Here is a 19451-nt window from a genome sequence, read left to right on the forward strand (position 1 = left end):
GAATTTGGCCAATAACATGACAACATATGTAAGCCACAGCTGATCTCCAATTCTGTGACTGGCATCCAGTGGTAAAATATCTTTTTCATGTTCAAAAAGAACACTTTGGCACCTCGAGACTACATACCCAGCAACCTGTCTCTGTAAAAAGTACTCTCTAAACCACATTCTCTGAATTGTATTAAGTTCTCTGAAATCCCCTGTCAGTTCTGGATTCTGGTGTGAAATGCGGGAGAGGGAGCTGATTTACAAGCCTATCCTGTTGCTTTCAATACACTTATTGCTTAGGTTTGACCAATGGGACTTTACCATTAAGCCATTTGGAGTTGTATTGTGCAGTCCGAAGTGGGGGAACATTTCCAAGGCTGCGGTAAATAGCAGGATCCCGTCCAGAGAAATCAATTACAGTCGCAGCATAGAGTTCTCCCCGTGATGTAATCACAGCTGTCGAGTTGTGCCGAGGGTCATATGGGCATCTAGCCACTCCATTTATTTTGTCAATGGTTTTACTAAGATTTCCTACCTGTATTTAAAAGGAAAGAGAAAGTGGGAATAAAGGGTTTTATAGCACAATTGGCTTCTCTAAGCATGCACACAGAATTAAACCTTTCCTTGAGCACCTAGTAACAACCCCATGTTAAAAAAAAACAACAATAGGCAATGGTAAGAAAATGACATTGTGCATGATTGTAAATCCAAGGTCAAATCTGCCACATGCAGAGGAATCATAGAATCATAGAATAACAGAGTTGGAAGGGACCTCTGGAGGTCATCTAGTCCAACCCACTACCCAGAGCAGGACCAATCCCAACTAAATCATCACAGCCAGGGCTTTGTCAAGCCTGACCTTAAAAACTTCTAAGAAAGGGGATTCCACCACCTCCCTAGGTAACGCATTCCAGTGTTTCACCACCCTCCTAGTGAAAAAGTTTTTCCTAATATCCAACCTAAACCTCCCCCACTGCAACTTGAGACCATTACTCCTTATCCTGTCATCTGCTATCACTGAGAATAGTCTAGATCCATCCTCTTTGGATCCACCTTTCAGGTAGTTAAAAGCAGCTATCAAATCCCCCCTCATTCTTCTCTTCCGTAGACTAAACAATCCCAGTTCCCTCAGCCTCTCCTCATAAGTCATGTGTTCTAGTCCCCTAACCATTTTTGTTGCCCTTCGCTGGACTCTCTCCAATTTCTCCACATCCTTCTTGTAGTGTGGGGCCCAAAACTGGACACAGTACTCCAGATGAGGCCTCAACAATGTCGAAGAGAGGGGAACGATCACGTCCCTCGATCGGCTGGCAATGCCCCTACTTATACACCCCAAAATGCCATTGGCCTTCTTGGCAACAAGGGCACACTGTTGACTCAGATCCAGCTTCTCGTCCACTGTCACCCCTAGGTCCTTCTCTGCAGAACTGCTGCCTAGCCATTAGGTCCCTAGTCTGTAGCGGTGCATTGGATTCTTCCGTCCTAAGTGCAGGACTCTGCACTTGTCCTTGTTGAACTTCATCAGATTTCTTCTGGCCCAATCCTCCAATTTGTCTAGGTCCCTCTGTATCCTATCCCTACCCTCCAGCGTATCTACCATTCCTCCCCGTTTAGTGTCATCCGCAAACTTGCTGAGGGTGCAAGCCACCCCATCCTCCAGATCATTAATGAAGATATTGAACAAAACCGGCCTCAGGACCGACCCTTGGAGCACTCCGCTAGATACGGCTGCCAACTAGACATGGAGCTATTGACAAGAATCCATTGACAAGCCATTGCCAACTAGACAAGGACCCAGTGTGGTGCATGAGCTTCAGACCTGCTAGCCCTCTGCCAAAAGGCGGTGTGCACCAACCTGGGATGCCAGCAGGCGCAGCTCGTCAATGTCAATGGAGTTGTACCCACATACATCAGCTGCCTTTTTACAGCCTCTGGATGTCTAGGTTCCGTCTGTTTCCAATTTTACATGCTGACATTTTTTAAATCACTGCGGAGCTGGTCCTGCTCCTTTTCATACCCAGCTTTGTCATTTGCTTTGGTGGAACCCTGTATGAGTTGGAATACCAACAAACAGGGCTGACTTTCACTGAAAACAGCCTTTGTAGTACTAACGACACAGCTGCAGGGGCCAATCCTGATTCTGAGGGGGAATCTCTCCTGTTCGGGAGCTGCAGAAGGCCCCCATTAGTCAGTCTGTGTTCCACGCCACCCAGCTCAATTGCCACCTGGGATAATCTGTGTCTTGAGAAGGATGTCAGAGGACGGAGCATGCCCCATGCACATCCCCAACATCCTAAAACACAGACAGCTTCCAGTTCAAGCTGACTGAGCATTAAGCTAGGGAAGAACCTTATAGAGACAACAGATGCATGTTGCCAGTCCTAGCTGTCAGCAACCGGCTTATTAGCAAGGTAAGAGCAAGAAAAAACCGTGAAAGGTGTAAAGTTTCAACAGCCCTGTAATCCCTCTCACCCCAAGGCTCCATTCACAGCTCTTCTGCCCTGCTCCCTACAAGGGGCTGGGGTGAGGACAAGTGAAAAAAACCTCTCCTCCCAAAATGAAAGGGTAGTCTGAGTCCAAGCCCCCTCCACCACAGTCAGCCTCTCACTTCACAAAGCACTACCCTACAGGGAGTATGTGACTCACAAGGCCGCAAATATTGTTTTGTAGCTGAACCCAATCCATATATACCATCAGCCTCATTTCCCAGCAAGGGGGGTGGGTGGGATCACGCCAAAGAGACAATTTCAGATCATCTGAATTTTGAATATTTATTCTAGAATAGGAAATACTTCCATCTTCGCCTCAAAATGACTCTCTTTCCCTGGAACACACCCTCATCTCACGCCACCATCCCTCCCCCTCCCAAAAGAGAAAGACAACAACAAACCTGTCTACTGGAACACACTGGAGAGAAGGCATTGGTACCGCAGGTAAAAACCTTCTTGCCATAAACAATCAGCACTCGCACATAGTTCTGGCATTCCTCCTGTAAGAAGGGAAAAGACAAACAGGCTATGTGAAAGCAGGACTGTCAAGTTAGCAGTTTCGTTAAAAAATCCTCCTATTTTCCTTACTTGTGTTACAGCCAAAATACACCTCTACCCCGACATAACGCTGTCCTCGGGAGCCAAAAAATCTTACCGCATCATAGGTGAAACCGCATTATATCGAACTTGCTTTGATCCACCGGAGAGCGCAACCTCCCTCCCCCTGCCCCGCCCGGAGCGCTGCTTTACCATGTTATATCCGAATTCGTGTTATATCGGGTCGCGTTATACCGGGGTAGAGGTGTATACCTTAGAGGATTAATGATCTTTGAATAGCATCCAAGAGCCCCATTCAGGATCAGGCCCCACTGAGCAAAGTGCTGTACAAATACACAGCTCTGTACAGTCCACTGCCTGAATGGATAAGTCAGACAAGCAACAAATGACCAATGTGCAAAGCAAGATATCAAGGAGATGTTAGAAACCCAGTTTGTTGGTTACTCGTCTAACGATCCCCAATCCATTGAAAGGACTGCAATAATCTAATCTAATTTACTCTTCACCAGTTATGCCAATGGCTGACTTTAGGCACTTCACCTCGCTTGCCGAATGAGGGAGTGTCTACAATAGGACATTTAACACCCATTTTCCTAGCAGTGGTGCGGCTGTGCCAGCGTGACCAATGGCACAAGCTGTAGCGCAGACCAGGTGCCCTGCCTACCCTGGGCTCCATACTGTTGCTAGCAGCAATGTAGCTGCATTGTTGCTGGAAAAACAAGTCGGAAACTCTCTGCTGTAGACAAGGCCTGAGAGTCGAGCAACGAGGCTCACTTGCGGCTAGGCAGCTCCACTGCCTGATTTTCATGCACTGGGACTGTGTTCTCAGGAGTTTCACAGGAGGCAGCGTAACACAAATTCCCCACACCAACCCAGGCCACTGAATGTCAGCAAAGCCCCTGTTTACATATTTCACTGGGGACTCCTGCACGTAGCAAATGACTGATGGATCTGCATAGCTGTAAAACCATAGTTCCTGCCCCCGTTCCCCAGAGCTCCCCTTAACAGCCATGCAGAATATGAGAGATGTCCTGCAAGTCTGACATCAGAATCATGTCTTAGGGGTCTCTGTCCATCCTGCACTTCACAGAGAAAAGGATACAAGCAATTGTTCATTGACTACCATTCATAGAGCACATTTTAATTTGATACCTTTACATTCTATTACAAACAGAAAAAGAAACTTGTTAAAAATAATAACCTCATCTTGGTTACACTGGCTGCTTTGCTTTCCTCCTCTCCTCCCCCGCCCCGCCACCCTCTTTAGATAATAATTTGCCGTTAAGCTGAGCCCACAATTGCAGACACAGCTCCTTCTTTTGTGAGTCACAATCATGCTGCAAGCTCCCCTATCTCCAAGTCCTACAAGCGGCTGATCATTTCCCTGAAGACTTCGTCTGCAATATTCAGCCACGTAAAAACACTCCATATCATTTGGGAGGGAAGAGACTTGCTCAGTTGGATTAAGTCCTATCTCCTTTCATTTGCTACATGGAAATCAATTCCTGGATGGATTGTATTTAAGGAAAGGCTACCACCATTAGCTAAGAACAAGATACGGATGTTAAGAATATTTGGGGTTTTTTTGTTTGTTTGTTTTTGTTTTGTTTTTTTTAAAGATGCTCCCAGGCAATGGGATGTGCATTTTCAGAGCTAGTCTGGGAGCACTCAAAGATTCCATGTGAAGGCTGCACTTCCCGTTGAGTCGGTACCTGCCAATCTTAATTTCAGGTTTATTACTTCTTGATCAGATATAACAGGGATCAGATTTGAAACCCCAAGTGCCCTGGAACCAGAGCTTCAAATCCTAGCTGGGTCAATTCACCACTTCATCGTTCAGAAGCAGATAAACTGTGGTTTTGTCTATCAAACAGGACTTTAAATAACAAGACCCTTATACCTGTTTTGTGTTGAAATTAAAGCTCTTGTGCTTTTTAAAATAAGACTAAGGGCTTGTCTGACCATGTCTCCTCTCGCTCTGTTGTGCTGTGTGATCTGATTGCCCTCCTCTACCCTAGAGTTGGCTGCATTTCATTGGTGAGTAAAGTAATTCTTGTATATGTAAGTCATAGTTCCGCAATCCCAACTCTGGCAATAACGCAGTGGGGGTTTTGCCTGAATTAGGACTGCAGATTTGGGTTTGATAGCTGTACAGGACCAAGAACACTTTGGTCAGTGGCTGCTATATAAATTACTAGACATGGGCCACAGAATTTTCTATTTAGGTTCAGCATCTAACCCAATATGCTGATTTGTATCCAAATTCCAGTCTCAAAGAAGCTAACCTGACCCCACTCCTACTCCCAATTCCCCCAGCCTTGAGGGGATTGTAATCAGCATCTGATCTGAATTAGCTACTTGTTTAATTTGATCTTTTGGGGGTAACTGGTGTTAGGGGTGCGTAGAGTCTTGCCTAGATTCCTCTCTTTATTATTGTAGGAACAAAATAAACAACATTTACGGAACTATATTCTGGACCTTCACTTCCATTTTACAAAAAAAACCTCATGGCTGACAACATAACACTGAAAAAATGAACGATCTGTAAACCGATGCTGCAAGGTCTTCCTGAGTCTTCAGGCAGCCAGAAACAATAAGCAGCAAAGCATGACATGAATTCTACTCCAGGGTGATTAGGATGCTCAAAGCATCCCAACCTGGCTGGTAAATTACCTGTATTTTTGCCTGGTTAAGCACCGTTTTTAATTGTGCTCACTTGAGCAAAAATGCAGGCCATTTAGCAAAACAGAAGGTGAATGGCTAAGGAATCTATATTGAGGAGATCTTACCACCGTGGTCTGAGCTTGTAGCAATTCATTCTGACCTTTGACTCAGCTTGCCCGCTCCTGATCATGGCAGCAAAGAACATGGTTAGTTTGGGGTAGTAGGTTAAAACAGAAGCATTTGACAGCTGGTATTTTTCACAAAAATTGAATGAGATGAATCTGCTAAAGTTTTCAGTGGCTGTAATGGAAACTAGGGCAAACTGTGGCATTTTTTACACCACTTGGGAGGAGGAAGAAGGGAACAGTGCAAGGCAGACCAATTACATGGGGCAAATGTAATTGTCTTATTCCTACAAAATAATTGCCTGAAACCTGTATAGCTTCTTTAACGGAACTAAGCCTCTAATAAGAACAACAATGCTGCACGCTTCAGGAAGAAAGGAAATGATAACATAGCTCTTTTTATCCACTGAGCTTAAAGTATTTTCCTTGACATTATTTAAAGCCTCATAACATCCTTCTGAAGCAGGTAAGCATTATTCTTCCCTGTTTACAGAAAGGTGAACTGTGGCAAAGAGATGTTAAGGGACTTGCCCAAGGTCATGGACATAGGGTCAGTGGCAGCTCTGAGAACAGGACCCAAGAGTCTTGGGTTCCAGTCCCCACTTCTAGCCATCAAACAGCACACCCTCCTACACATCCCTAAAAATAGTACTGTATTAATCTTAAGTTTTTCACTGCTGGCTCCACTCTCTCAGTTGCCTCAGTCTGTGCTATGCGAAAGCCTCACGCAAAAGCAAGAATGGTACAGAAACGTTTAGATTCACTGACTCTCGAAACTTCCTCATTTGCTTAACATGAAATACCCTCTTGTCTCCCCCCCACTCAAAAATACCTTTGTAAAAGACCAGCCTTCTATACACATTCTTTAAATTTACCACCTTGTCCACAAGACCTGGGGTCTCTCTGAAAAGTCGTCTGTGGCTGTATTTGATACACTTCTCCCTATGACTTAAATTTGTAACTGGTTAGTGAAATTAACTCAAATGCTGTAGAATAACCAACTCCAACTCACAGCCTCTGACTTGCCAGCTTCTTAGACATAAACGTTTTAAACAAATAGAAGCTATTCAGTGCTAGATTTTGTTGTCTAGATGTGGAGCAATTACTGTTCTAAATAGGTGTGGCTGAATCCAAAGAGGTTTTGCTCCAGGTCACAAAGTTTGGCAAGCCAGACTCCATGACACAACAATATTTACATCACAATCTGATGTCATGACACCAGCCCAGATGAACCTGTGACCAATCAGCCTGTGGAATTCATCACCACAAAATATTATTGAGTCCAAGAGCTAAACCAGATACCAAAAAAAGGACTGGACATTTACATCGCTAACAAAAACAGCCCCCATTACAATAGATGGGATTATTTTCAAAAAAGAGTGTGGAACTGATATAAATAAGCCAACCTCTAAGTAATGGGGTCAGAAAGAACTTCCACTAAGGACAGGCTATTCCATAATTATCCACTTCGGGGTTCTTGCTCCGTCCTCTGAGGCATCTAGCACTGGCCACTCTCAGAGACAAGATACTAAACGAGATGGACCATTGGTCTGATCCAGCTGAGCTATTCCTGTTTTCCTAGAAAGCATGAGCATCTAGCTACTGGCCTAGTACTCAATCCACTAGGTCATCCCACTTCAATATCAATGAGAGAACTTCACTAAAGCCCTCACTTGCAGTTCCATTTATTCATAGATTTCATGACCAGAAAGGACCATTGTAACCACCTAGTCTGACTGCCTGTAGAACACAGGCCATAGGACTTCCCCAGATAATTCCTAGAGCAGATCTTTCAGAAAAACATCCAATCTTGATTTTAAAATGGTCAGTGATAGAGAATCCATCACGATCCTTGCTGAATTGTTCCAATGGCTAATTAATGCTTAGTTTTGTTTCCATTACTTTGATTGTTGCCACCTAATTTAAGTCTTTGCTACTTTGTTTCATTCGTTCCAACATTTGGCCATGAATGACGTAATAGCGACCAGCAAGGTATTAAGAGCAGGCCTCATTCTGGCATTTACACATTTGCAGGCTGCTCTGAATGGTCACCAAGAGCATTTCAAACCCGATCACAGAAAATGGCGCCTTTCTCGCCTTCTCCCCATTACTGCCCTTCTTCATCTGGGGAGACCAGCAATGCAAATAAAGGGGGCTGAAGTCCCTGCTGGGCCGAGGTTCAGAGAAAAATCAAAAGGCAGTTTTCAGCATATTAAGAACAAACCTGCTGTAGATGCTTCCCAAGGCATATAATCTGTCATCTTTGAACATCTTAATCTCATGACACAGGTGTATTTTTCCTGCTGATGTCTAACTATATGCCGTGACCCCCTTTAATTGGGACCTCACTTTGAATAAACCAGTGGGGCTGGGTTTTCTGTGTGCTTTTTATTTGGTTTTAAGTCATTTGGCTCAAGATGGTGTACAACAGGTGAGCTGAATATCTTGGTGGATCATGAAACTAGCATCATGTAAAAATACAAACACGTTATATAATGAGAAAGGATTGATTCTGGATGATCTGTTGCCCTTGGCAAAGAAACAAATAAGCCATTCAGATAGCAAGGAGGAGAGGATCCACTTGAGGTGCGGTTCACAATGGTTTTACTAGGAGAAATGGGGTAATGTTGAACAAAGGTATAGGTAAGAGGAGGACTACAATCAAACCCCTAATGGTCAGATCTTGGTTGTGGATAAATGGAAGTATATTTTCATACTATGTACAATTAACCTGTGGAACTCATTGCCACAAGATATCATCCAGGCCAAGAGCTTACAAGTATTTTTAAAAAAAGGAATAGGAGTTTATATGGAGAAAAAGAACATCTAGAGTTTCAACAGCAAGGGTTTTATTCCACGTGTTTTGGAAGGGATAAAAATTCTCATGCTTCAGGGTTTCAACCAGGCTCTAGTCAAAAAGGCTGAAGGGGCTAGGAAAAAATCCTCCCTGTGGGCAGGTTATTCCATAGCTACCACTGAAAGATTTCTTGGATCTTTCCTCTGAAGCAGCTGTTACTGGTGCTCAGGCCCTCTCAGAGGTCCAAAGAGGCCCAGGCCACTTCCAGCTTTTGAGGCCCCAAGCCATAATAAAAATAAAAAATGATGTCACATGAAAATAAAATAAGGCACCCAAAAAAAAAAAAAAAGAAGAGTGAGACATAATTTGAATATTTCTCTTATTTGCTTAAATTTGCAGCTCTAAGCTGAGTGTGTGTGCCACATTTTGGTCTGATAGGGATGCTCATAAAAACAAGTTGAGAAACTTATCAAATGCCAAAAAATTAACAAATGCCCCTATGAGCTTGAAGCCCAGGCCAAATGGCTCTCCTGGGCCCCCACTCTGATTGGCCCTGCTGGTGCTGTAACAGTCAAGATACTGAACTGGGTGGACCATTGGTCTGAGGCTTGGTCTACACTAGAAAACTAGATCACTTTAACTATATTGGTCAGGGATGCAAAAAATCCATACCCTTGAGTGGCATTGTTAAGCCAACCTAAGGGCTTGTCTCCACTACCACTTAAGTTGATGTAACTTATTTCGCTCAGGGGTGTGAAAAAGCCACCCCGAGCAATGCAAGTTACATCAACCTAAGCTCTGTCCACACCAGCGCTAAGTGGGCAGGAGACACTCTCACTCCCACCAACCTAGCTTCCAGCTCTCATTGAGGTGGAGTAATGATGCTGACGGGAGAGCGCTTTCCTGTCGGCATAGTGTGTCTTCACCAGACGCTGCAGTAGTGTAGACTTGTCCTAAGTCCTCGTGTAGACAGCGCTAGGTCAGTGGAAGAATTCTTCCATTGACCTAGCGACTGCCTCTCATCATATGCATTGTGAAGACAGTGGTCACTTTGGATGGGCTATTACCAGCAAGAGAGTGAGTTTGTTTGCGGGAGGGCGGAGGGTGAGAAAACCTGGATTTGTGCTGGAAATGGCCCAACTTGATGATCACTTTAGATAAGCTATTACCAGCAGGAGAGTGGGGTGGGAGGAGGCATTGTTTCATGGTGTCTGTGTATAAAATGTCTTGTGCGATTTCCACAGCATGCATCCGATGAAGTGAGCTGTAGCTCACGAAAGCTCATGCTCAAATAAATTGGTTAGTCTCTAAGGTGCCACAAGTCCTCCTTTTCTTTTTGCGAATACAGACTAACACGGCTGTTACTCTGAAATCTGGGAGGTGGATTATCTCCACCGATGGGAGACTCCCTCCCGTAGGCGCAGGTAGTGTTTACACTGAAGTGCCGCAGCTGTGCTGCTGTCGTGTTTTAAGTGAAGACAAGCTCTCAGTTAATATGCCAATTCCTACCCTCCCAAATGAGGCATTGGAAGCCACACTGCCTGAGTCATTTAAAAGTGGATCAGACCAAATACTGAAGAATACACAATGGGGAGAGACTTTGCATGGTGGGTATCAGGGGATGGACTCTAGACTGTCCCTGGCTGGTATTTCTTCTCTAATTCTGTGATTCAGTATTTTCTACTGTAACTTACACATTACTGTCAACGACTCATGGCTCTATCTATGGCATTGATTGAATGCAGGGGAAACATTTCTTGACAGGGATGGGATTTTGGGAATTTCCACAGCACCAGGGCGTGCTTCAGTTCCCACTTACAGCTCTATACATTTAAAGACATTGTTCATGGCCCTCTCAGCTGCAGGGACAGTGAACACGAGTGCATTCAGCTGCAGCGGGCTCGACTATGCCTCCTGTGGGTCAGGGTTTGCCTGGAACAGAAAACATACTGCGCTCCCGTGGAGAAGCCCTGACGAGACGAAATTCTGGCTGGTAAAAGCGTGGGAGAAGCCTCGGAGGCACGCCTGTTTCTACTCACGTGTAACAGGTATAGCCATCAGAGTGCAGTCATCCCAGTGCGCGTGGGCAGCCCTCCCCAGGCATGCCCCTTAGAAGTTCTATGGCACTGCCAGGAAGACCCAAGCAGATTATTCCTGCTCGCTGTGTGTGAGTGGTGGAGTGGGAAGGGAAAGGGCTTCCGTGACACCTTGGTGGTTTGCCACCCTGTGTCAGCAACTACAATAAGCCCTGACAAATTCACTACACCTAACACATTCCTATCATAGCATTTATTGATCAAGATGATATCAAATGAAAGCGTATATCCTAGTGGTCCTCATAAGCACTGCGTGATGTATGTACAAGTAATATGTTAGTAGTTGCATGTACTATTCCTGAGGGCATTCTGTGCCAAAAAATTAAAAATTCTGCACACAATATTTTATAATTCTGCAAATTTTATTTGTCAAATAAATGTGGAGGCTCCAGCATTGGATTGGGGAGCACAGGCCACTGGCTGCACAGAGGTGGGAGATCACTGTGCAGCTCCCCCCGGGACATGGACTCAGTGGTGAAGCTGCACCCAACCCTGACACAGCGCAAGGACCAAGCCTGCCCCAGAACCGCCCCAGGGTCCTGCCCCTCCATGCCAGTTGCACCAGGTGTGGGCAGGCAGGCTCAGCAATGCAGGATCCAAGTGTGGAGGGGCTTAGCGTGAGGGGATCCAGATATGGGTTGAGAGGGTTCTGTGTGGGGCAATCTGGGTACGCGTGGCTCAATGGGGGATCTGGGTGGCGGGGGCGGGGGAGATCTGGATGCTCAGGGGCTTGTTGTGGGGTTGTGGGTGCAACGGTAATAGGACTCTGCAAGGGGGTCCAGGTGAAGATGGTTGGGGCTCAGCGGGGGGAACTGGGTGTGTCGGGAACAGAGCTCAGCATGGTGGTCTGGGTGTTGGGAGCTTAATGAGGGTGTCCAGATGCTGGGAGAGTGGAGCTCAGCTGGGTGGGGATCCAGGTGCAGCTGGTTGGGGCTCGGGGTGGGGTGGGGGAGAGTGGGTCCGGGTGCAGGAGGCTCACTGGGGTGGTCTAGATGTAGGGAGGAGCCACCAGCCAGGTCTTCCCCAATCCCGCCCCCAGCCCCCAGTGATTTACCTCTCTGACAGCTGCCCTGGGCACCTGAAACATACTGCTTGGTAAGGGTCGCATGACCGCTCTTGTGGCTTCCCTTTGCTTCCCCATCAGAAAGTCATTTTTTCTGCGGGGAAGCAAATAAATCTGCGGGGGACATAAATTCTGCGCATGCACTGTGGCGCAGAATTCCCCCAGGAGTAATTAATGTACTACACGTATGTTTAAAGTATGTAAGCAGGCAGGGGTTGATAAACAAGTTTTTCCCAGACAAAGGAATGTTGGTTTACCTGTCTGCCTAGGTCTTGGATGCAAATTAAACATGGTAAGCCAAACCCAATGGGAGGTACATTTGCATCTGAGGTACACAAGAAGGTCAAGTTAACCAGAGGATGGGAAAGCAGCATGGTGTCAGCACACTGCAGCACAAGCAGCAGGGGAGAAGGATCTTATCTGGAGGTACACTTCAAAAGGATCCATTTCAAACGATTACCGGACTATAAAAAGAAAAAAGAACCATTTTGCTATCCGTCACTGAGGGAGCAAAAAGAATGGCAATTTTTGCATTAATGAAAGTTGGATCCTGGCCTGGGATGGGGCTAGTGACACTGAAAAGTTGCTTTAGGTGAGCAACTTTCGTTAGACAAGAATTGTAGCAGGCTAAAATTGTTTAATCTCTTAAAAGGGTGCTATACTTTTGTTTTAATTGTACCCAATTCTGTTTCCACTATCCCTATTCAGCATCAATTAAATCTCTGTTGTTTCGTAATAAACTTATTCTTGGTTTTATTAAAAATTCATCTCAGTGCTGCATATTAAGTGAAGTGTGAATGCTCCGCTAAACCAAACAGGCTGGTGTGTACACTTTCTCTTTGGAGACAGCAAACTTGGTTATTTCTGTGAGTGTCCAGTGACAGGGGCTGGATGCTACAGGAGAACGCTCTTCAAGAGGGCTCAGGGATTAGGGTGCACCTAAAGATGAACTGCAAGGTGAAATAAAGGCTGGGAGAGCTTCTGAGGAGACCGGGTGGCTAACAGACTGGAGTGACAGGGAGCTCACTCTCTCTGAGGCAGAAGGGGTAACAAGGTGATTTATAATCCTGAGTGCGTTGAGAAAGTGTGACAGCTTCTTCTGGCCTCTTCTCCCTCTGAGGCATCAGCACTGAAGCTCACAATCTCTCCCCCTTCCATTTACATCATCCCTCCAAGAAGAACCTTAGCACAATCCCAGACCTATTGGCCGGGCTGGATTGACTGGTCACCTTCGCTAGCCAGAGGAGAACCCAATTGAGTGACCCAAGACTCTCCTCTTCTACACATTCTCCTTCACTCTACAGCATTCCCAGCCTAAAGGAGCACCAATAGCAATTAATTGAGCCCATCTCTCCCCCCGGGCATTGTAGTACAGAGCATTAACCAGCAGAACTCCACGCTGCTCCCTCAAAGCCATTTCATTTTAGGCTGCAGCAGACGGATTTAATTTATTTGCTGCAGTCCACCCCTTCTTTAAAAAAATCACCCCCTTGCAGGCTTCCGAGCACTGTTATTAATACGCTTTCAGATATTTATATTTATTTCCTTAGACAAACAATTCCATTAATCAGCTTAGCCTGCATCCCAGCCAAGCTGTCTTTCCTTGGCATGCAGCAGATACTGAGCAGGATTTGCTAATGATTTTCCAGCCCGTTTTATTTCAGTGGACCTCATATCAAACTTGGGGATCAATCCGGCACTGCCCAGTTAACGGGAGTAGAGGGAACACAGGGTGGGTCCTTGGAAAAATTATAAGGGGCAAATCTGGACTCATCTCCGTTTATCTATATCCATCTATCTAGGTATTTTTATGGCCCCTATCATATCTGGCTCATGTCCTTCCCAAGGGGTGGAGAGGGCCCTGGGTGAAATGGAACTAAGAGGACACATCTTCGGCACAGCATGGGAATCAGCCTGCAGAGAACATTCTCTTGGAGCAGAAGAGTCACTCCACACCCGGGGACAGCTGATTCCAACCCCTGGCCCAGAGGAATACCAGCGCCAAGCCCTTGTATCTGGGCTCAGCACATGGGAAAGCCTGGCCCCTGAATGCACGAGAGGAATAAGAGCATATTGCTGATCAAGCATACAACGAATGCCATGGTAGGATTTCTTCTAGTTGAACTTTTAATCAGGTGCTTCCCTCAGTAAGATTTATTGCTCCCCAATCACTATTAGCTCCTTGTCTCTTTTTTTTTTTTCTGACCTCTGTATTACTGACAGCCATACAGCCTGGGACTCTCACAACTGTACATTTCAGGCAGCCTCCACTGAAGTTTCCCACACGATCCGCTCAGTCCCTAGCAGGAAGGCATGCCAATTTGGAGAGCTCAAAATAATTTAACACTCACTCACGTGTTTGGAGCACTGCCAGTGTCCGTGTACTATGCAAAATGACCAGTGGTGGGGTCTGATTGTTATACAACCAGAGAGGAACCTCAGCTAATGATAGACCAAAAAATACTGAATGCTGAGTTCCTCGCTAGCGACAATGAACGTGTCTTTGACCCAACGGGGTCACTTCTCCCCATGCTCCACCCTGTAACTCTTGCTAGCCACATCCTCAATGTGACATCACTTGAAAGACAGAGAAAGAGGCAGCACAATGTCACACGATGCACTGCCAGCCAATAAGGTGACACTTTAAGATGTTGGTTTTAACCTGCAATCCCGAAGTGGCTTGGACCTGAGCAAGCACCCAGCCTCATGCAATAGGTGGTCAGATGTAGAGTTACTACTACAGTTCTCATTATTACAGCAATATATGAGCAGCTCACCATGTATCTTGTTAATATTTAAACTGTGACTTGTATTCTTAGGCTGAAGCTCCGGGCACTCTATGGTAAGATTTTCTAAGCTACCCGAGGGATCTGATTTAGACTCTCAATTGCCAGAAAATGATTGGGGTTTGGGCACTGTAATACCCTAGGTGGCTTTGAAAACCCCTCCCTGAAAAGCACAAATAAATAAATACATGTTTGAATGGGGGAACTAAAGCAGACAGGTCAGATAATTTAGCTATGGGGTAATTGATGTCCAGGACTCTTGGCTCTCTCTCTTTGACGCCCATTATTTCAGTATCTGAGCATTTCACAATCTTCAGTGTATTTATCTTCACAACACCCCTGTGAGGTAAGGCAGGGCTATTATCCCCATCATACAGATGCGGGACAGAGAGACTAAGTCATTTGTCACATAAAAAGACTGACAGAGCAAGGAATTGAACCTAGCTCTCCTGAGTCTCAAATTAGCACCATAAACCACTGGACCATCTTTCCTCCCTCCTGCCTAGCTCCAGGCCTTGTTGTGAGACCACTAGGCAACACCTGTCTGCTTTTAGTGCTTCTAATAGCTCAGCGCCACTCTAACTATTGTCCCTGAGAACTGTAAGATGGATTCAAGACACAGCTGCAAACAAAGGCCAACTGCATGCACTAAGATCTTCTAAGCTACGAATCAAAATGAGTTTGAACTCAACTTTTCAGAACATTATCCTTTTGTGAAATGTTTGTCAAATTCTGCCGTGTGATCTGCAGGGACAGAGTAGGCAGGAAAAAAACAGACACTCAGACCATTGCTTTCCACTGACATGACGTTAAAAAGATAAAAGGGAAATTATCATGCGACGTGTTCAGTTGAGTGCATGGAAATCTCACACTGGTTGCTCTGTGGCTTGACAAAATAATGCTTGGTTATAAATTCAAGTACTTCATGAACAATGGAATGCCATTTTACTCTTCCGCATTCCACACTAGAGAGTGATAGCAAAATGCTCACTTTAACCTACATATTCTAAAACGTAAGTACAGAAGATTTCAGATTCATCTTAAAAAGTTGCCAGTGTCTTGATTTTTTAATTTCTCTCCCATCTTGGTTTTTTTTTTTTTTTTTCCTGAGTTCATCCTTTGCTGGCTGGCTAGATTACTTGTTTACCTCCACAATGTGTCTAGAGTGATCCCAGCATTTATCTGTATAATGCAGGTGCTCTATAATACTCTAGTTCAGGGGTGGGGCACTACAACCCATGGGCCAGATCCAGCCCATTCGTTAATTTCATCCACCCTGCAGTGCCCTCCCACGGGGCTGGAGTCGTGAGGGCTGGCTTGCCCCGCCGTGAGGGGGAAGCCCCAAGTCTCCGCAGCCTCCCAGCGGGTGAGTGGCCCGTGACTGATTTTTTCTCTGGGTCAATAGCCCATGACAGAAAAAAGGTTCCCCACTCCTGCTCTAGCTGATGCCCCCATGACACTTGCATTGCTTAGCTCCAAGCTTGCCAGAGACTTAGTATCAGAGATTGACCCACGTTGCGAAATTCAGGCTAACTCATTTTGTGTGCTTAAAAATGAATGCAATACATAGAAGGTAACAAGCTAAGCTTGGGGTTAAAGTACCACACTGGGACTCAGGAAAGCTAAGTTCAAGGTCTGGCTCTACCACAGATTTCCTGGATGACCTTGGATGAGCTGCTCCATTGGTCTCTGTCTCAGCTGCCTATCCGTAAAGGATAATGACACTTCCTTTGTTTGTCTGTCTGGTTTAGATTAAGTTTTCTGTGGCAACGCTTTTTTTAAATATATATACTATATGTATGTACAGCACCTCGCGAAATGGGGCCCCAGTCTCAGTTGGGGCCTACAGGTGCTACTGTAATACAGGAATAATAATTTCAAACACCCTGAAGTTCCCAGCTTTCAGATCCAGGGGTTTGTTTGGGTTTCTTATGAAGATAGTGGCCATTTGCAAATTGTGGGTGCGGATCTGAGCTTGAATCAAAAACACCCACAAATTCAGATGTGCTGGAATCCAAGCTCTTTACATGGACTGTTTTTGGTTTGAATTGCGTTTTAGGAAGGTGGACCTATCTTATAAAGAATGCTGCAATGTCCCTGATGTAGAGAATTGTTTTGTGTCATCAGATTAAACAATGCTGTTTGAGTGAATTATACCAGGACATGTGCTTGTCTGTAATTAAAGCCGAATGCAAACTGACATGGCCGAGATCCAGAATCTGACTGCCTCACACCAAGAGTAAGCTGACCTGATCAGTCTCAACTATACAATAAAATGTTACTCCTTGTCTGCCACCATTCTGCTCTCTGATTTGTCACAAATTACACCCCTTCCAGCAGTGAATTACCTTCAAATTTCATGCAGAGCAGGTCTAATAACTGGAACAGAGGGCCTCTGAAATGGCTGGTTCTATGTAGCTTATGCATTTGTTGTGGAGGCTCTAAAACCCTGCAGATTTACAAACTTGAGCGGGTGTCAGATGTTCCCTGCATGTATTTCCAAGGGTGTGAAGCAAATCATTTAACTGCAGCCTCTTTGTGCCAAAGCAAAACTTACCTCAGTTTTTCCTTTACTCTGACAGGACCTCCTAGTGTCTTCATCTGAGCCCCATTCTGTTGCCTGGGAAACCAAAATGTACAAGTCACATGATAATAGTGTGAACTATTGCTTCTTGGCTAAACCACATCTGGAGACTCAAAGAAACAAGAGCAAGCATCTCAAGTCAATTTATGCAGTGCAATTTGCAGCAGGCACTGGGACAGTAAACATAATGTCATATATATCATTCTTCTTGTGCTCACAGTGCAAACAAATGATATATAGATGAACCGTCCAGAGGTTGAGGCAACTAACATGTTAACAGAGAACAGATTTTAATTTACATGTAAATACAACATCTGATTATAATTCAAGTGGAAGGGTCCAATGCACAAGCCCCATATACCAGGACTTTGCCCTTTTTAAAGGTAGAGTGCAGTGTAAAAGTACCAGCTTTAAACACTAAATGGAACAACAACAACAAAAATTCCTTACAGCAAAGTCATAGGTATTCAACAATAATTTTGCACAAATTTGTAGTTTTGTTAAAAGCTCCCCTGAGATAATCACTCTATTACTGAAACCTAGTGTTAGTCACACTGCAAAATCAGTTGGCTAAGATGAGAAATGAAGGGATATCTTGGTGAGGGAATATGGGGGAAAGAGACCTCAAGGTGATTGTAATCTACAGAAATGTGGAGTGCTTGGGCCAGATACTTAGCTGGTGTAAAATGGCTATGCTCGGTGCTTAAATTCAGCTGGAGCTGTCCAGAATGTAGCTCCGGTAAATATTTTTAAATCTGGGGCTGAAGCCCCGAGCCCCAGGGGGACTCGGCCCCCCGAATGTGGGGTGGGGGTGGGATGGGGGCTCCAGGAAATGCTATATAGAATTTAAGACCTGGCTATGTTGCATTGCCCAACAGTGGAGCTATGCCAATCTATACCAGCTGAGGATCTGACCCATAGGGACTGCTTTGAAAGAGGAGTCAGACCCCCAGCAATACTGTATCAAACACAGAGCAACTTGCAGCCTTAAAAAAATACCAGCATCAGATCCAGCCATTTACCACTTTCTCCATTTTCCCCCCTTTAAGCATTTAAAAAAAAATCAAACAAATATTCTTAGCTTTAATAGCTGGCAGTGAAAATACACACTGATATGCATACTGTACATTGCTCTGAGTGCTAGCAAAATAGCCCTCTAACGAAAGATGGGCCAGGATTGCAAGGTTCAGATATGGATCCAAACTCCCCTAAAGGAGCCAGGGGTTTTTCAGCTCATAACAAAGATTGGTAACAGCAGCAAAGTTTGGTCTAGAACTGAACTTTCCCCCACTTTCTGACTGCTGCCAATATTTTAATCCTGGGTGTTTCCAGAAATTGTCCCCTTAACATAAGATGAACCCAGGTTCCCATGGGAGACAGAGGAGTGCCTGCAGAAAAGAGGGGACCTATTAGTTTTCCCAATTCAACAAAATACACTTTCTCATAATCATAACCAAGGACGTAGGTAGCGCCACCCAGTAAGCACATTTATATTAAGTAGCACTTTGTAGGGAAGTGTTTGGGACTGTTTATATATTGGTCCTTAAAACTGTGCTTTGTATATTATCATCAGAGCACTCCGTTCAAGCTGGAGAACTAAAAGTGTGTGTGTATGTGTGTTTACACGAGAGAGAGAGAGCAAGCGAGTGCGCGCATTGCACTGGAATATGGAAGGAATGGGGGGTGAACTTTTCCTGGGAATTGTTTGGGGAATTACCTGTCATTTAATGCAACTCAGCCCATTCCAAAGGCCAAACATTTGCTCTACACAAGTATTTTACAAACTTGGGGATAAGTCTCCACTGGAAGGGACAGTTTTGCAGTATCCGGATAGGGGAAAGACACCATCAGAGGTAGGGAGATGACTCCAACAGTCCCTTCAGCCCAGGTGTGGACTTTTAACCGGCAGCTCCCATCAGAGAGGTGTAACACAACAGTTAGGGGCGTTGTATTCTAGGTTCTGGTTCAGTCCCATCGCCACAGCCAGCTAGCTACAATATTCTCTAGCCTAAGATTAATTTTTGACAAGCTAAACAAAAACCAACCCAACAACCACCACACAAAAAAGGACCACCATCACCACACAAACTCCAGAGCAAATAGCTTATTTGATGGTTTTCTTCCCATTTCAGAAACACTCAGAAGCAGCACTCTCCTTTACAGCACCCGTTTAGCATGACAGCACTTGGCAGGACAAAATGAAAAGAAAAAGGGGAGGTGACTTACCTGCAACTGGAGGTTCTTTGAGATGGGTGGTCCTGATCTGTATTCCATTAAGGGTTATGCACATGCACATGGAGC

The 19451-nt window shown here is 45.0% G+C and overlaps 1 protein-coding gene across 6 annotated transcripts in view; it reads right to left on the reverse strand.

The window, feature by feature from the left end:
- SEMA5B (semaphorin 5B) overlaps positions 1-19451 on the reverse strand; it is a 354318-nt gene that overhangs the window by 86445 nt on the left and 248422 nt on the right. For all 6 annotated transcript variants that reach the window (XM_007071886.4, XM_037912502.2, XM_043525271.1 and 3 more), the window contains 3 exons: positions 17124-17186; positions 2879-2977; positions 310-523 (listed from right to left, as the gene is read on the reverse strand). In XM_007071886.4, the coding sequence (XP_007071948.2) occupies positions 310-523; positions 2879-2977; positions 17124-17186 (376 nt within the window). The remainder of the gene's footprint in view (positions 1-309; positions 524-2878; positions 2978-17123; positions 17187-19451) is intronic.

Source organism: Chelonia mydas, chromosome 11 (assembly GCF_015237465.2).
Source record: "Chelonia mydas isolate rCheMyd1 chromosome 11, rCheMyd1.pri.v2, whole genome shotgun sequence".
Classification (NCBI taxonomy): Eukaryota; Metazoa; Chordata; order Testudines; family Cheloniidae; genus Chelonia; species Chelonia mydas.